The 18,778-nt window shown below is 38.1% G+C and overlaps 1 protein-coding gene across 1 annotated transcript in view; it reads left to right on the top strand.

Annotated features, from left to right (window-relative positions):
• The window catches only part of syne3 (spectrin repeat containing, nuclear envelope family member 3), a 65,889-nt gene extending 47,760 nt beyond the window's left edge, over positions 1-18,129 (top strand). Inside the window, exons 16-18 of the mRNA XM_040137835.1 lie at positions 2,602-2,787; positions 3,585-3,635; positions 11,764-18,129. Of these exons, the coding sequence (XP_039993769.1) occupies positions 2,602-2,787; positions 3,585-3,635; positions 11,764-11,946 (420 nt within the window). The 3' untranslated portion in view covers positions 11,947-18,129. The remainder of the gene's footprint in view (positions 1-2,601; positions 2,788-3,584; positions 3,636-11,763) is intronic.
• Positions 18,130-18,778: the final 649 nt, after the last annotated feature.

Genomic DNA, 18,778 nt, shown 5'->3' on the forward strand with positions numbered 1-18,778 from the left:
ATCACTGAATGGTTAAGAAGTTAAAAGTGCAGATTCAATGGTCCTAGTTGGCTGATTTAGCGTTTGGATGTTGTTTATCTTTTTTTGTCAGTCAGTATAATTCTGTGTGTGTGTGTGTGTGTGTGTGTGTGTGTGTGTGTGTGTGTGTGTGTGTGTGTGTGTGTGTGTGTGTGTGTGTGTGTGTGTGTGTGTGTGTGTGTGTGTTCATTTCATCATGGCAACATGTGGTCCTGGAGACACCTACTGTAGCAGGAACTACCACAGAGGCATTCTTGAGTACTTTGGCAGGTTTTTCTATGTCTGTCTGATTTTGTCACTGCGATAAATAAAATCATGAAACTTGGGCCAAGTTTGAAGATGGGTGTCTTCTGACCCATGAGTACTGAGTACTCATGTAATAATGTAGTAATGTCTTCTGAGTACTCATGTAATAATGTGGTAATGACCTCTGAGTACTCATGTAATAATTTACTGATGTCTTCTATGTACTCATGTAATAATGTAGTAATGACCTCTGAGTACTCATGTAATAATGCAGTAATGACTAGTGAGTACTCATGTAATAATGTAGTAATGACTAGTGAGTACGCATGTAAAAATGTAGTAATGACTACTGAGTACTCGTAATAATTCAGTAATGACTAGTGAGTACTCATGTAATAATGCAGTAATGACTTCTGAGTACTCAGGGGTCGGAACGTCAACATGTTGACAGGTTTGCAGCTGGTGTGATCTTTATCACAAGATGGTCTCTAGTTAGTCTTGGTTCTGACCTACAGCAGTTGTTAAATACATGGTTCCAATTTGGTGCTTACTTTAACATCAGATTCAATGCCACTAAGAGTGATATGATAATAATTACATGTAAAGATGACAGAAAATTAGTATTCCTTGAGTTCATCTTAATTAGAAATGCACTTAAAGCAATGAATGAGGTCAAATACTGTATACTAGACTGTTATCAGGTTTTGCTGTCTGCACATGTATACTGTAGGTGTAAAAAAACACTATGCAGAGACATAACAGTAGCTTACATTATTGCTATGAACCTTATGTATAAATCTTTGAGTAGATGAGACAGAAGAGAAACCAGTACAATCCATGCACTGGTAAATTCCACCAAAAGCTGCACATGTAATACTTCAGAGATGTGGTGACTCTGGTGCTGAAGTCTCTTTGTGCTTTCTGAGGCTATTATGAATATGTACCTACTGTTGGAAATGAACTAAACTGAAACTTATTTTTTGCAGAAGCAGGCTATCATAGGTATTCTTGGTTACATTTTATAATACAGCTCAAAATTTAGTTTTGTTCTATGAATCAGGTATCAAAAAATATTTAATAATACTCAACTCAAAAACTGTGAAATAAAATATATACCATAATTAGTTTAAAGTTTCCCCAGAATATCAGTGTTGTTAACTTCAGTTTTATTTACCAGTACTGCACCCCGTAGGTACCCAGGTAGGTACCTGAGTCATACACCGAAACTACACAGTAAATCACGAGCTGTATTATAAAATTTTACCATATTTGCGCGCTATATAAATAAATTTGAATGTGAACTTGGTATTACCATGCAGGTGTAAACCAAAGCAACACAAACAGACCTTTTCCACTAAAGGAACCTAAACCTACACATAACATGTATCCATTGATAACTGAAAATTAAAAGAAGAAACAAGATTATAGAAAAATAAAGCAAAACTATACACACCGTAGAACAAACTGAAAAAGTGGTCTGATGCATTACCACAGTTTAGAAAGTTTTGACTGAACAGCGTTTGTCAACCTCAGTAGTACCTTTGGTTTAGCGTAAATGTAAAAGAATATCATTTGTTGTCTGTCCTACACCTGCTCACTTTACTCATCTCCTAAACAGCACATTAAATGATGTGGTCAGTCCTGTCATTACCTTTTTTATGGTATTTATCCAAAATGTTCCAATTCGTAAAATACAGTTTAACACAAGTCGGAACCTTGTACCAGAGCCTAAAAAAACCGTAGAAGTTCAAGTTATGACAAGCTCTTGGTTTTTGGTCATTCCTAAAATGAAAATGGCAAAATGAAGTGACTTTAAGTGATTTAAGTCAATGTCTCTGGACAGAAACCTGACTGGAGCAGAGTAAACTGCTGATGAATTTACTGGATAGGTAATTGTTTTTTGAGGGACGAACACAACGTAAACTGTACATTTCTTTAACCAAGATGAAGCAGTTGAGGTTAGTAATATTCTGTCTTTTTTCTATGATGTTGTCAGCAAACATGTAACTCCAAGTTCGTAATGTATTTGAAGTGATAGCTGTAGTTGTACCAAACTTTTTTGAACTATGCTGTTCATTCCAAAGGTTCGATTGCCTGAGGATTTAGAAAAGTCAAATGAGCCATTGTGCTGCATAAAAGTTTTTTTCACCTAATTGATGTTATATTTAGCCTCATTATACATCAAGCTGAAATCCACTGTGACACTGACCTGTTGTTAAAGTCTCCGTTCTGTTGCAGCTAATGTTTCATGTCATTTCTGACCCAGAAAAAAAAAAAGAACAAACACCAGGAACTACCTTTACTTTACCTGAAACACTTTGCTATGTCCTGGTGCAGGCTATGAGGGCAGGAGTGGCCTGGGGACAGGAGCAGTTCCAGCTGTTGCTCCAAGAAAGTCAGTGCACAGTAGCTGGTTCTGGGTCAGCAGAGGATGTGGGTCTGGAGGAACTTCGTTACCGCTGGATGCTTTACAAGTCCAAACTGAAGGATGTGGGAAATGTCAGGGCCAGGACCAATGCTAAGGTGAGAGGATAGCTTACCATCAATCATTGCAGAGTCAAAACTGCCTGCATTTCAATTCAGAATTCTTTTTGAGGCTTTTGGGTTAATGCCTGCTATAGTGCTAAAGGGTTTAGAATAATCTCACACTCGGTTCATGTGAAACCTCCCTCCAGCTTCATTTGTTGCCAACATAGTTCACACCAAACCCATAAAGTTCAGTATCATTTCTATATATTCTACAGATATTGTGGATAAATTGTACATTGTCCATCCTGTTAACTGGTTCATTCAGGCTTTATGAAGCCCCTGCCACTGACTATCAACAGACTTGGGAGACAGACTGTTAACAATTTTTGCTGAAGGCCAGAGTCCTGCATTAACTGCTGTCTCATCACTGTGATGGTTTATCATGGTTACCCCCCTTTAAGTGCACTGTTTTTTTTCTCACCACAAGGTGGCAGTCTAATATCATTTAGGGCACTGCTTGCACAGGGACAGTCCCTGTCACACATTTTTCCAGTAGAAAGACGTCAGTAGACATACTTACAGTAGACTCAGTTCTAATTGCACAGTGTTCTTCGAGTTTGGTAGAACCAAAAGGAAAAAAAAAATATTCACAAACTCGTGATTTTTAAGAGCAACCTGTCACCTGTCAGTTCAACAGTGTGGTTCTTCATGTGTCATTAGTCATTAGAGTTCCAATGTGGTTTGAATTTAGTATGATTATTCAGTGCACAAGGTTAGTGTATGTAATGCTTGCTGAGGTTTTTAACAAAGTCAACATTCTAAATTGATTTAAATATGTTGTCTCTCTGCAGAGAGTCCAAGCCGAACATGAGGAGCAGGCCATCGCAGCAAAAGTACAAAAGGTAACATCAAAATATTTAGGATTTAGATTAAGATTACCATGATTGTTCCCTCTTTGTTTGACGTTAATACACTTGAGAATATGAACTTGTTGCAAAACTTTTACATTCATTGTATTTAAATATACAGATTCTCATAGCAAGTCCTCCTCAGAAGACTTGAAAATAATGCATTTTAGAGTTAAATAGTAACAAAATGTATCACAGTGTATTTTTCAATAAGGAGTCCCTGGTTTGGTGTACCAGAGCATCACTTTAGGTTTAATTAAGGTAATAGTAGAAGCCAAAGTTGTGTTTGTATTTTTTATGGCAGTAGTTATCTAGTAGAGATGTCTGAACCAAATTTTTTTGACATTATTTAAAAAAAAACCTTGTACAAATAGTACTCAATCAAATAGCATGTTTACTTCCTTCTGTCTTTTAAGTGTTGAAAAAAGTGTGATATTGCCAGAGGATTTATAGGATTTCGTGATTTGAAACTGATTCATGGTAAACCTACCCAAACCTATATAGTGCGTAAATGTACTTTCCAAAACACCACAATCCAAAATGTGATGGACCTGAACAAACCTAACAAAAAGAGAAGAGCAACACTGGCAACAGTATGATGCTCCACTGATGATCAAGCAGCTGTGATGGAAAAGAGCACCAATACATTACATAAACAACACACACATACATGATGATGCTCCATGTATTCAGAGCCGATAGAGTCTGCTCGGATCCACTTGAGTATTAGATAGGGCTGCATTTCACAGTCATTTTTATTATAAATGTATCTGTCTTATTTTTTGGAGTGGTTGATTATTCGTTTAGTCTATACAATGTAAGAAAATAATGGAAATGCCCATTGCAATTTCCCGGAATCAGCTGACAGTGCTGTCAAACTATTTTAAAATGCAAATCTAATTTACACTCATGTAATCTTTTTTCACTCCTACAAATTAAACATGTTAGAAGAGTATTAGAGGTTGAGGTTGTTCAGATGAAACAATGTTTGAGGTCTTTGGGCTCTGGAGAGCCAAACACCTGACCTGATCAACCAGGACTACCCAGGACTTGTATCAAGTCAAGTGGGGGGATTGTTTTATTGATTACATACTTTGTTGAGTCACGTCATTCTTTTACTTTTCCAGTGATACACAGCATTTAAAAGCTACTTATGACGTTGCCAGAATAATTGAGGAGATGGAAGAACTCAGACTTGATGGCCTTTATAAATCTTTGACTCTTGTAAACGAAGACAATGTTTATTCAATAGACAGTTGTCTTTGTGCTGATTATCAGTGCTTGATTTGAAGCACAAGTGTGCAGAACAGAGTACATCCTGTCTCCTTTCTTACAGTTGGGCTCCATGTCACTGAGCTGTCAAACCCTCTAATGTGTATTTGGAAGTAGGCCAGTTAATTAGCCAAATTTGCCTTTTTCATTTAGTGTTTACTTTCCTTTCCAACCACAATGGCATGAGTGTTGGTGCCAGACAGGCTGGTTTAACTGTTTCTGAAACTGCTGATCTCCTGGGATTTTCACACACAACAGTCTCTAGAATTTTATTCAGAATAGTGTGAAAAACAATAAACATCCAGTGAGGTGAACAGTTCTGGTTAAGGAAACACCTTGTTGGTGACAGAGGTCAGAGGACAATGGCCAGACTGGTTGGAGCTGAGAGAAAAACAATGGTAACTCAGATAACCACTCTTTTGATTGGCTACAACAGCAGAAGACCACGTCAGGTTCCAGTCCTGTCAGCCAAGAACAGATACCTGAGGCTGAAGTGGGTACAGTCTCACTAAAACTGGACAGTTGAAGACTGGGAAAATGTAGCCTGGTCTGATGAATCTGGATTTCTGCTGAGTCAGCATATGATAGGGTCAGAATTTGGTGTCAACAGCATGAATCCATGGACCCAACCTGCCTTGTGTCAACAGTCCAGGCTGCTGCTAGTGGTGGTGTAATGGTGTAGGGGATGTTTTCTTGGCTCACTTTTGGCTCCTTCCAATAGCAGTCAATCATGGTTTGAATGCCACAGCCTGTCTTGAGTGTTGTTGTTGACCATATTCATCCCTTTATGGCCACAGTTTACCATCGTCTAATGGCTACTTCAAGTATGATAATTGACCATGTCACAAAGTAAAAGTCGTCTCAAACTGGTTTCATGAACGTGACAATGAGTTCAGTGAATCCAGTAGAACACCTTTGAGATGTCATACAATGGGGGATTTGCAGCATGAATTGTGCACCTGACAAAACGGCAGAAATGAAGGGATGCAATCACGTTAATGTGGCCCAGAATCTCAGAGGAAAGTTTCCAACATCTTGTGAAATCTGACAATAGATTGAGGCTGTTTGAGACCAAAGGGAGGCCCTGCCCAGTATTATTATGTTCCTAATAAACTGCCTGATGAGGGTATATGTCTCTCTATCACGTGTTCACTCATTCACAGTAAGCTGAGGTAGTGTGTTCTTAGTCAAAGAAACACAAGCACACCTTTGGCCTGTGGGTGTTTGCCATGTGGAGGTATGATTAGCTAGTTTCACTTCCTCTTCCATCAATCATTAACCTTTGTAAACAGAGTCCAACACACTCTGCATGTCTCTCTCCTTCCCTCTCTCTCTGTCTCGGCAACAGAGCAGACAGACTTTGTTTGACCACAGTGTTGGGTTTGGATTTCATTTGTGTTCATGTTTCTTTCCTGCTGTTACTATTTTCCAGCCCGCACTGAGGCAAAGCCATCATTAAAATGGCTACAAATAAAAAGGGTCTGGAGCTCCTTAGTAACAGGTTGTCTGCAAGAGCCATCAAGCTAAATTTAGGAATTTAGGGCTTTTTACAGTTATATTGAATATACATGCAAACACCTATGCTGAACTTTGAGTGAAAAATCAGCCCACAACAAAAACGTACACGGTCTCGCTTTTTATAGTTTTTTCAGAGACAAAAGACCAGAATATGACTGACCATCTGGCCAAAAAAAGCCTGACACTAACCAATTGGCATGAAGCAACAAGATGTTGAAGAGCTGTCCACACGGTAACATTAACTGTCTGCATGACTATGGATCATATTAAAATCCCAGGCAAAGAGCCCTTCTACATTCCTCAGCTACCTGAATCCCAACAGGCATATAAGCACAGACTGATCAAAAGCTCATAGTAGTAACAGAGTGAATAAATGACTAAACTAAACTAATGAGTGATACTAATTTTACTTTCACAAGAATTTTGTTGCGTGTCATGCGCCTCTCCCACTGCCCTTGTTTCCTCTCTCTATACTGTCAACTGTCAAGTAAGGGCTAAATGCCAAAAAAAAAACTTTTTTTAATTTACTGCTTTTAAAATTTTTAATCTGAAAAACTTGAGTTTCAACACCTGCAATTATTCTGACAAGTAAAGAAGATAAAAAATTAAAAACTACTGTTTTGAAAGAATTCTGGGAACTGCCATGTGCAGGCCAAAATGGCAAAGCCAGATTTTTGCTAAACTGACCGTCCATTGTTTTTGTAGGGGTTTTACTTTGTTAGCAACACTGTTAAACTAATTGTGGTAAATTTGTTGGAATTAGTACCCACAATGTACTCATAAATCCATTAGCAAAGTGGGTGGAGTGATGTTTGGGCATCCAGTGCTTTGAAAGTAAGAGTCCTGTTCATTCTCTACATAGATAATACCAGGTGAGTGGCAGTCTTACAAGTAGATTGTTTCTTATAAGAGAAAACAAAAGTCAGCAGTAAAATTATTCACCATACTGTCTGTTGTAAACATCCATCACAGTTCATTTTACAGTTCTCTTGTGCAATGAGGGATTATTAGTGACATTCCAGGTGCCCTCTCTGTTTGACGTCCACAAGTTTTTTTAGATGATCTGGATTGACTGTCGGTTCGTTTACAACCTGTCTAATTTTTCATGCCACGTTGGACCTTTTTTAGCGACATTCCTATTTATGGGTACAATGTTATCTATCATATCTGTTAAACAGAGTTTTTGTAATAAACAGCAGTTTTTCTTAGATAAGTAAACTACAACTACAACTACACTGCAACATTGCAAATACTGTTCACGTCAACTTCCAAGTGGTAATTATGCCTGGGAAACTTAAATATATACTGAATGTAACTTTTTAATTGGAAGTGACTGAAAAGGCAAACAAATATGGATGCCTCACATCAGCCAAACTCTGTTGTTCAAGGTTACCCAAATTTCATTTATACCGTACCTGTATAATTCTGTATTATTAAAGCACATTACTTGTATTCATAAAACAATGAACTCTGTAAGATTGCAACCCCCTTGATTTGTCAAATAACATAAAATCTCATTAATTATATAATTTTTCCCTTCTCTACCACCCAACCCATATTACATGAACACTGCAGAATGCTTCTTCAGCGTAGCAACAGTGGCCAAGGTTAATGGATATTGTAGTATATAGAACATGATGTTTTAGAAACAAACTTGAAATAATTAACACTGATGGCATTTTTAATAAATATGTAATAAATTAGCCAGTTTTTGTGTTGAGGAACCCTTAGGAGATCATTTAAAAGAAAACTTTGAAATAGAAATTTACAGTTGGGAAAAATACAGCCTCTACCACTTTGAAACTCTACTAGACATAATGCATAGTGCATAATTTTAGAAAGTGATTAGTAACAACAAACTTACTAAACGTAATATTCTACTAGGAAATGGTGTTACAGGGCTCTAGTGCATGATGGCACCACATTTTTAGTTACATTTTTATCAGTACTACAGTGTTCCCAATCTGTTTCCTGATGAACCAGTGTTTGATTCTGGGCCTCAGTGAATTTTACCTTTGCAGCCAACTGTTTTGTTTTACATTAAATTATTTCCTGTGAGCCTGGACGAGACTGTTCAGAAGGTGAAAGATGAACGTAGGCGGTAAACATGATTCACAAAATAACAAATCTGAGAGACATTGGAGAGTGTAGATGCCTGAGCTGAATCCGTTTACTGTGGTACATAATGTTTCAGACTGTGTGGGTGAGGTGCTTCTGCTTTCATCTTGTTGTTGCCCAGATTTCCTATACTTGCCAGGCTTTCTCACTGACAAGAAAATACATACTTTTTTAAACATTTCCTGTGTTTCTGAGAGATTGAATAATCACAAAATCATCACGATTGTTTTCATTCATCCTGAATCTCACAGACAATGAGATTCCAAAAAACATTCGTGAAAATTGTGAAGAATTTGCAACAGAAATCTAAAAAGAAAAAGAAAAAAAACAGTACCACACATGTACACACAGGCTTAAAAGGAGATATCAAAGAAAAAGCAATGTCTTAAATCATTAAGAGAGACAACAAATTGTAGTTTATAAGCATTTTGTAGTCTTTGTAGTTTCATTTATAAGATGTGGAGAGGCAGAAACCAACTAATTTAAAAGCAAATTTAAAAGTAAATTTAAAAGCTAGTGGAGGAGAAATGTACAAGATACAAATACAATGCAATGCAATCCCAAAAGGCCAGCCAGAGTTATAATATAAATCCCAATGCTGAGAGTCAACTTTTATCTTGTGTCATGAAACACAAGAAATTATAGTGATTAAAAATTGCTTTTACTTTACAAGCAACAGTGTCTAAGGAATGTATATATATTGTTAATTGTCTCTAATACATGTTCCAACAGGTCATAAATTATTGGCTTGTGATACTTCCATTAGCTTGTCATTATTTTTACTCCAGTTTGAACCCATACAGTATGTTCGTTGAACAAATATTCAATAACCATTCAACACATATTGTTGATCGTTATCAAACCAAGTCTACAACTGTAAATTCCCAAATAATAACCAGAGGCATGCTCAAAACAAACAAATAAAGGCTTTTTCTTAATTCAGGCTGTGCAGATATATTTAGAGGGTTGGAATTACCTTCACTCTAGTAGTTTACAAGGTAATAATGAAAGTATAATGTACATTTGCACAGCACAATTCCATCAGTACAACAAAAGATTCGTGCCACACTCATTGCTCTGCTGCCCTCACTTTCTCTTCTCTAGCACAATGTCTAACTCATTAATCTTTTCTAATAATTTTGCTTTTGCCAGTTGAGTTACAGTCAGTGAAACTCAACACTTCCTGCGAATCCTTGACATTAAAATCCTACCAGGGAAGGGAGTTGTTTTTCCTTTTGAACTGCTTGACTTTTAATGCGAAAAATCTGTTCGGGAATTGTTGAGATTCAATGATTGTAGCAAAACAGCAACTGAGAAGAAATAGGAATGTAAAAGTCAATGTACTTAGGGAATGAAAACAGAATTGTTGGTAAAAAGAGAAAGTAGAAACAGCAGGGTGATGAGTATGATGTGTGTTGTACTGATAGAATGAATGTTGTGATCAAATATGTTCATAAAACAGCAACAATTAATTACAAATGCTTGTCTAATGTATGGAGGTTTCAGAAAATATCCAGACTCCTTCACTTTTTGCACATTCTATTGTGTTGTAGATTTCTTTTCCATCCGTTCATCCATCCATTTTCTACCACTTATCTGGGGTAAGTTCATGGTCGCATCAGGTTAAGGAAGGTAGTCCAGAGGCCCATCTCCCCAGTAACGCTTTCCAGTTACTCCCCCAAGGCATTTTCTGGTGAGATGAGATACAGTATAAGTGTCTACAGTGGGTTCTACCTCTGGGCCTCCTACCAGTTTGATGTGCCCAGAAAACAGAACCTTCAATGGAAGGTGCCCAGGAGGCAACCTGATCAGATGCCCAAACCACCACAGTTGGCTCCTTTTGACACGAAGGAGCAGTGGGTCTACTCCAAACTCCTTCCGGATGTCTCAGCTCCTTACCATGTCTATAAGGGTGAACCCAGCCAGCTTACAGAGGAAACTCATTTCAGCTGCTTGTATTTGCGATTCTTTTGGTCACTACCCAAAACTCATGACCATAGTTGAGGGTTGGAACATAGGTCAACTGGTAAATCGACAGCGGGGCCTTCTGGTTCAGCTCCTTCTTCGCCGCAATGGTCCGGTACAATGCCCAAACTGCTTCTGATGTTGCACCAATCCGTCTCACACTCCACTTCACCTTCACTTGTGAGAAAGAACCCGAGATACTTAAACTCCTCCTCTTTAGGCAACAACTCACTCCCAGTCTGAAGGGAGTAATGCACCCTTTTCCGGCAGAGAAACATGGCCTCGGACTTAGACATGCTAATGCCCATCCCGAGATAGAGATATAAGGCACACCCAGGCATGTTTTCTCTTGTCGTTTTGGGTTATGTAGTGTAGATTGATTGGCAATGGGTTGGAAAAATGGCAATTTTATCGATTTAAAATTAAATCTACAACACAATAAAATGCTGAAAAAGTTAGGGGGTCTGAATATTGAAGTGTCTGTTTCAAATAAAAGCCTGGCTCTCACTTTCATTGAGGTACTGTAAATAAAGGGCCCAAAAGTATTTGAAAGAATGTATGGTAAGCCTTCATGCCTGTGGTTTAAAATTACTACCAGATATGTGCCATTACCAAAAAATGAATCCTTTTGTTGTCTATTTATAATTCTCAAACTTAAAATGGCGATCACTTGGCGCCATCTTTGCACAGTATAATGGAGAACAAATGTAGGGATTTTGATTATAACATGTCAAAAGCTAAATTTGATTTGATACATCAAATGGTTACATTTATGTTTAATATGGCACATGATTCCTAACATATAAAGATTTAATGAGTTAGCGAATAATTAAGTCGATCAGAATCCACTGTTTGTTTTTGCACCAAATACAATTTACTTATTTATTAGTGCTATCATCCAAGAAAATTGTCACTGTTCAATCAAGTGGTACCATTTCCTTTATTAGTGGACTTTACGAGCCTGCCTGAAAGCTCTATTTCCTGCCTCTTGTGATTACAAAAATAAAAATGTGTCTCATAATGAAACAAATCAGTTGTAGCCTGTAGGACAGAAGGTATGAATAGGACAGAGAATTGAAAGACACTTACCTTGCTCTGTGACCAAGTCTGCACTACATGGCTTCATATGAAAATTTACATTTTTAACAGCTCAGTCTTTTACGCTGTGTTTTTGGATGCTCCAACCTACATTACAGACTGTCGTGTGTATCTGTCTTCCACTAACCCTGTGTTGCTGCTGGTGTTGCAGAAGCCTGGGTTGATGCAGCGGGTGTGTAGGCTGGCCCTTCCTCTGTGGCTGCTCCTCCTGGCTCTGCTGCTCCTGGCGTTCCTGCTGCCCCTCATGGATGAAGGGAACAGCTGCTCCCTCTCCAACAACTTTGCCCGATCTTTCAACATCATGCTCCGCTATGATGGACCTCCACCCACATAAGAAACCTCTTCTGACGGCTCAAGATACAGTAACAACTGATAACACCCCTATAATGGACCATGGCTTATGTAGGAAATGCCATCTGTACTACTTGAGATCCCACATTCCCCTGCCCTTTGATCATCATGCATGACAATAACAGACCACAAATAAGACCAACCAACCTTTAGTTCAATCTGAAGGCTGTGCAGCTTCAAACCCTCCGTTCCTGTGCATCAAATCTTGTACTCATTTTAAATACTACTCTTAACTATTACTACTCTAAAACTACTCGTCTCACTATCTAATAGCTTTGCTAACACCAATGAATCGCTTACATATTTTTCCTCTTTTGATATCATCTCAGCTAGGATGGACTAAAGAGGAAAACCACAATCTAGAGTAGCACGCACATCTGCAAATGTGAACACCAACCATCTATGCACTCTGCATTTAAGCATTCTTGACTGCAGCGCCACATATCAGCTCAATTGGACCTCAAAATCATGATCTTTTATCTGTATGTCAGACTACCTACCACACAGGATCAACAAGATTGCAATTGGACTACAAATACCATGCTCATTTTAAGAATTTCCAAATACTGTAACGTATGACTGTAGAACCCTTACCATCTGTATGCCAAAGTAATTTTCTGTCATCTTTCAGTGCCATGACTTGCTAACAGTTTAAAGGTAGAAGTAAGCTTCCGTTCATCTAAACTTTAAATAACTTTACTTTCAAAATCAACAGTAGACTACAAATCCCATATTCATTGCCAGCTAGGAGTCACCTCTACAGCAGCTTGTTGCTGCCAACATGACAAAAAAAGTCCTCAGGTTCTCATTGTAACAAGACATTTTTCTCATTTTACTAAAATGCATTTCATGTTATGACAGGATATTGTCATGTTTTAATTACATATTCTTCTTATTACTACATACCAAATTATTCAGTTTTAACAAAAGCTTTTTTGGTTACAACGCATCACTTTATTAAGACTGTCTCGTCATTACACAGAATCAACAAATCTTGTTAAAACAATAGATGCTTCTTGTTATAATCACATACCAAATAATATCATTAAGAAACCTTTGTTGTTATAATATGATAAGTTGATATTTTATTATAGCATGAAAACAAGAAAACGATCCAGTCAGTGCCCACTGTGAGAACGCTTGCCTACAATAGCTAGAAAAATTGACAGTGACTGGTTCACGATTTGATTTAGTTCTACTTCATGTTTGGGACAAGACAGAGAAGAAGTAGCATTCATCCCAGTTTCTTGTTATAACAGCCTGTCAGCTTATCATGTAATGATCAGAAACCTGTGTTGTTTTCAATTTTGTAAGAACAAGAGCGGTTTTGTGATATAACAGCTGAAATTATTATATCGTTATAACCAGAAACATTATAATTTATAATGTTACAAATTTAATATTATAATGGTGATTATTTCGTGTGAATCATTATAACACAAAAATATAACGTTATAACATGAGATCATTATAATGGGACACTCGCCTGGTGGTCATTTGATTTATGTCATACTATATATTTCGGTTTGGACAAACCCAAAATCAATCAGTCAACGGATACAAATGTAGAACATATACCAGAGGATTCAAACCAAAGACTACAGCAACAGAACTGGCCATGATACTGAAGCTAATTCTGCATTTCTGTTAAACTCAGACTCATCTTCTAAGAAACAAATGATAGGTGTTATTACACCCTTCGTGTGTTCCAGTGGTACTGCTTAAGGTAGGTAATGCAACTCCTCAGCTAATGTAGCAACATTAAATGCCTAGTTTAAAAAGAACTACAGAGTGAAGCTCTATATTTATTCTATATTTTTTAAATGACATTCAGTCTTCCTCTTTTTTTTTAATTTTTGAACATCAAAAAATAACGTGTTCTTTGTATTATAAAATAAACCAGGACTGTCACTGTATGTTCATACTGAGAGCAATTTGGCCAATGCTAATCCTCCTGCTTTGAATGTGAGGAGAAAGAGTGTCTGTAGTTTGAAAAATTCTGAACAGAAAACTCCTTTATTTTCGTCAATATCATGTTCACATTTATTTTACTGATTTAATGCATCAAAATAACTGGCAGTAAGTTAGCAATCAGAAAGCATTAAAGCCCCAGGCTTGCACAGTGCTTTGTTTCCTCATCACAGTGTGGGCTGTACTACATGGGCCTCAGTCTGAATGTGGACTAAATGTAGAAACAGTGTTGCACTCTAACAAAGAACAGGTCGTGACACACCCCTAGACTAGCTGATGTTCCATTAGCAACATTTCATTGAGGGTTTCTATTAACGGTCTTACTGAAGACCTGAAACTTGTTGCTGGGGTTTACTGTACTTATTCTATGATAAATTAGTAACAAATTCTGCCCTTGCTTCTAGAAGATGAAATCTTTGTGATTTTAAAGTATCATACCCCAATGCAACTGTTTATCCCTTGTCCATTATACCCACCGAGCTCTCTTCTAATGCCATCTTTAAAACTGTTTTAGTTGTCCATAAAATGTTTACACCATCCAGCCGCAGTTCATTCTCATATATCCCCATTTGACTTTCTTCAGTCTGTCTTGCTGGTGATGGAAATTGGCTTGTGGGAAGTGGTGTTTTTTAAAGGCCACTAAAAACAGAAACATTAGATCAACAATAGTATTACTTTTTTTTTCAAATTCACCATCGCTGTCTACACAAATTGAATGAACTGCGTGAGATCCTCTTACGCAGGGCTGTGCTCCAGGACTGGAGTTTTAGGCTTATGCACCACAAAGGTCATTTTGATTTTGAGCAAGGTTTTCTTACTTCTTGAACAGAACCCGGGAGGTCCATTGGTTCACTTCTGCTCTCAGTTGTGGATTCAGGCTTTAGGAAGACAGTATATTCCAAATAAATGTACACTGCCAAACGAAACCGTTGGAGAGAGAAAGAGAGAAATTGCTTGATAGAATGCATGTGAAAATAACCAAACTCAAACTAATCTCCAAGCTTTTTGCACCAAAATAGAACAAACCCAATCCTAGACAGGATACTTTGTTGGAACCTTTTGGGTGTTGCAGTCTGTCATATCTAAGTGGTCGAACACCAGTGAGTCATGTTGCTCACAGTGTGGACACACAGACGTGTTTGATTGATTCAGTATCAATTTACTTAAAGCAGTAAACATGAAAATATCATAATAACCATGATAGAACGGGATCTTTATTCTTAGGATGTTGAAGGATGATGATTGCTGACTTTTTCTGATGGATGTCAACTGAAGGTGTGTATGTGGGCAGTCTGCTGATGCAACTTTCCTCCTTCACATTCTGTTTCCCACTCAGATACGTTAACGTGTTACCTCATGCAAACCACATTCACTCTCTGAAATATGATTGAGAAGGACTGTTTCAATATTTGTTTAATATTTTTCAAATGTACTTTGAAGAGCCAAAAATGCTCCTTTTAAGTTGATTTTGTCTGTAGAATGTTTGAGGGTACATACTCAAACTTCTCTTGTGTTCTCGCATGCAAGTTTAAGATTTTTTATACCTTTACCTTTATCCTGTTAGCAGTGGTGTCATGACAGCTAATCTGCTTGTTTCAGTGAGGTTAAAGCCGCTTTCCTTTGTTCTTTCTGTGTACCTCTTTTTAACTCTACAACCATCTCATGACAGCTGACACTTTTCTTTTCTGAAGGTGCTATTTTTGTTTGAGCATGTTGATTGGCCTTCTTCACACCATAAACCACTAGTGAAAACAGTGACAAAGCAATCTACCGTTGCCTCTAACATTTTCTTAGACCACTGTGTGCTCTTGATGCCAATGCCTGAACTATATAACTTGGCAATCATCTTTTTTGTGCAAACCCAAAATAACCGCTTTTTTATCCCACATTCTCTCTCTTTTAACACCACACGCACCCCTAAAAATACACCCAAACACCTCCACACACAGTCACACACACACACACACACACACACACACACACAGTTAGTTTCCCTTTTTTGGCTGTGTTTATGTGTGTTATTGATTTATCATGTTGCTGTGGCAACAGTGGCCAAATCAGGTTGATCTGTTAAGTATTCTTATAAAGCAACACTCTTTGTTTGCTGCAGCTTCACAAGTACTACAGCTTGTGTCTAATATCATGTTAAATTTGGCTGTTGATAAGGACTGATAGAGCACAGGCGAGGAGATGATTTAAAATATGTTACATTTAGGAATCGAAAACTCATTCCCAAGGCAGTTTAGACATAATAGTAAAACTCCCATAAAGAACTGAGCCCACTGCCAAGACGACAAGATGTTCACAGTATCGTCGAAAAATAGCCTGTGCTTTTGCTGCCGCTGTTTCAAAAATGTCGAGAACTAAAGACATTATATATTCAAATTTAATTCAGAGGCAACCCACATAGCGTAGTCGTAAACTTTGACACAGAATTGTCATTCTGTTCACTCTCTGCTGCCTCACTTGAGTGACAAGCTAATACATGACTTCAGATTTGTTGTATTTGTTGTCATGGTAACCTTCCTGTAAGGCAGTTGCATTTTATGAAGTTGACAGACAGCCTGAGCTTTTACCAACTTATTACCATCTGTGATGTCATGTCCAGAAATGCTTTCTCAGGACTCCGGAGACATTATTATCTGTTCAGCAGGGCTCACTGGTTTCATCAGTTTGGACAGATCGATACACGTTTGTTAAATTTGGATGGTCATTCATAAGGTAGGCCAGTTTTCATGTTAGATGATGTTTTGACCCGTAGTAGGTATCAGGCAGTGCTGTCATAAATCTGTGGAGCCCTCTGGCAGGTGCAACAGCATTCTCTAACCCTGACCTAACTTATCTTTAAGCTGCCTTTAAATCCTACTCTCACCCAAGCAAAGAGCAGATTCTCAGCAGCTTGATCCAGCCCTACATCCACAGTGAATCTGCTAAACTACACTGGCTTGAGAGGGAGTTTCATCTAAATGCCATGGCGCGCTCAGTAGTCCAGCCACTATCGGTCATTATCTCCACAATCCTTTGCTGAGCAAAGCGTCATGTACGGTGCAAGAACCTAGGTTTTCCACTGTAATGTGGAAACAGCTTTATATAGTCAGTCCCAAATCTGTGTAGAGACTGATTTCATCTGGTAAAGAGCAGGAACTGAACTATTTGCTACTGTCTCTGCTTCCAAGTCATGTCATTGTATTCACACCATGGAGAATACTTACTTACCTCCTTAATGGCTGGCAGGTGTCTGTTAAAACTTTAAATCAGGTATCTCAAAGAAAGTTCTGGTCAACACTGTGAACACAGTGGTTTCTGAGGTTTCCTGAAATGAAAATGATACACAAGGTGATGGTGAAGAGGATGTGAGGCATCTCACAGGTTTTGTGTTGGCATTATTTTAAAAGTGTCTTCACAACGTAGAACATTAACGTTTACACTTAATAGCGCGCAAATGATTACCACCAATCCCCTGGTGTGTATGGCAAAACTTATCCGTATTACTTATTTTGATGATGTGTAAATATGCTACATGCAGTACCATATATAATTGGAGGCATACAGCTGTCGTGGCCTTAAGGCTCTCTACCATCCAGTTAATCAGCTGTACTCGGTTCCGTAACCTTATGTATTTATGCAGTATGCAGCTTTATAAACCACTTACAGCCATTGTACTGTATAACAATTATATAATATAATATATATAATAATATAAGGTACGGTTAAACCTGTTGATGTCACATTGCTTACTGTAAGCGATGTAATTAGACTCCATGGTACTGCTGCTTATTGCACTGCTCCACTCTGTCTTCTATTATGATGCATGTGTCCCTTTAGAGAAACCTATGCAGTGGCTGGCCGACTCCTCCATAATTACTGTATGCGTCCATTGTAACCTCATGCAACATATAAAATTACTTGAATCTCCTGAGTACAACTGGTCCTTGTGTGACCAACAAGCAGAAGAAAAGCTGTCAGAATTGCTGCAGTACACTTGTTATGCAAAAATGTCCTAAATGCCAGTCTGCCCTCAGATGTAGGTATTGATTATGAAAATGCATAGATTAAGATTGAAACGTGGGAGATTTTTTTTTTTATAAAATGATACAATTCTATTTTATTAAAGTTGTGAAACATATACTTCATATTATTCAAGAGAGCTTGTATTTAACCAATGTTTTTTTTATTCTGATGAAATAAAAATATAGATATTCTGAGCTGGAGTCGATGGTTTGTGTGTGTTTTGTTTCACGATTTCAAGAATATGATCATTTGACTGCTGTTGACTGTTGCTAGTGGGGCTCCTAATCTCCACCACCTTCATACAAGAAGGAAGATCAGTTCTCAGTTTCTACAGAGGGCTAACATTTTCCATCTGCTTCCAGTCTTTGTGTGAAGCTAGGCTAAACATTTAACCCATGCTCCAATGAAGATAGGGCCAGGGGCCCTAGCTCTCCCCAATGAGACCTGAGCTCCCCCAGAAGGACCAAAAATGGAAGTGTGGTCTGCTTTCTTATGGTAATGTTTTGTGTGACTGCCTTTTGTGTGAGGATTTGATGTCAGTTAGATGACTGATTAGCAGCGTCAAGGCCCGGAACTGTTGCCAGTCCATGTTGTTTTGGCTACCGGCCTACAAACATGTTATCAGACAACAACTTGGACATGTACCCACCTCCTGCTGCTGCAGCCTCCTACCGGTGTGAGCAGTAAGTGTTGGCTCTTCCCGACCAGACACCTCTGGTCAGCCACAAAAGCAAAATTTTTGAAGAGAAACACCCTCAACTAATAATTACTTTGCAGTATAATAGAACAGAAACTGGTTCATATTTCCCACTCAGTGATGGATTAAATTTTTG

Source organism: Xiphias gladius, chromosome 10 (genome assembly GCF_016859285.1).
Source record: "Xiphias gladius isolate SHS-SW01 ecotype Sanya breed wild chromosome 10, ASM1685928v1, whole genome shotgun sequence".
NCBI classification, from domain to species: domain Eukaryota; kingdom Metazoa; phylum Chordata; class Actinopteri; order Istiophoriformes; family Xiphiidae; genus Xiphias; species Xiphias gladius.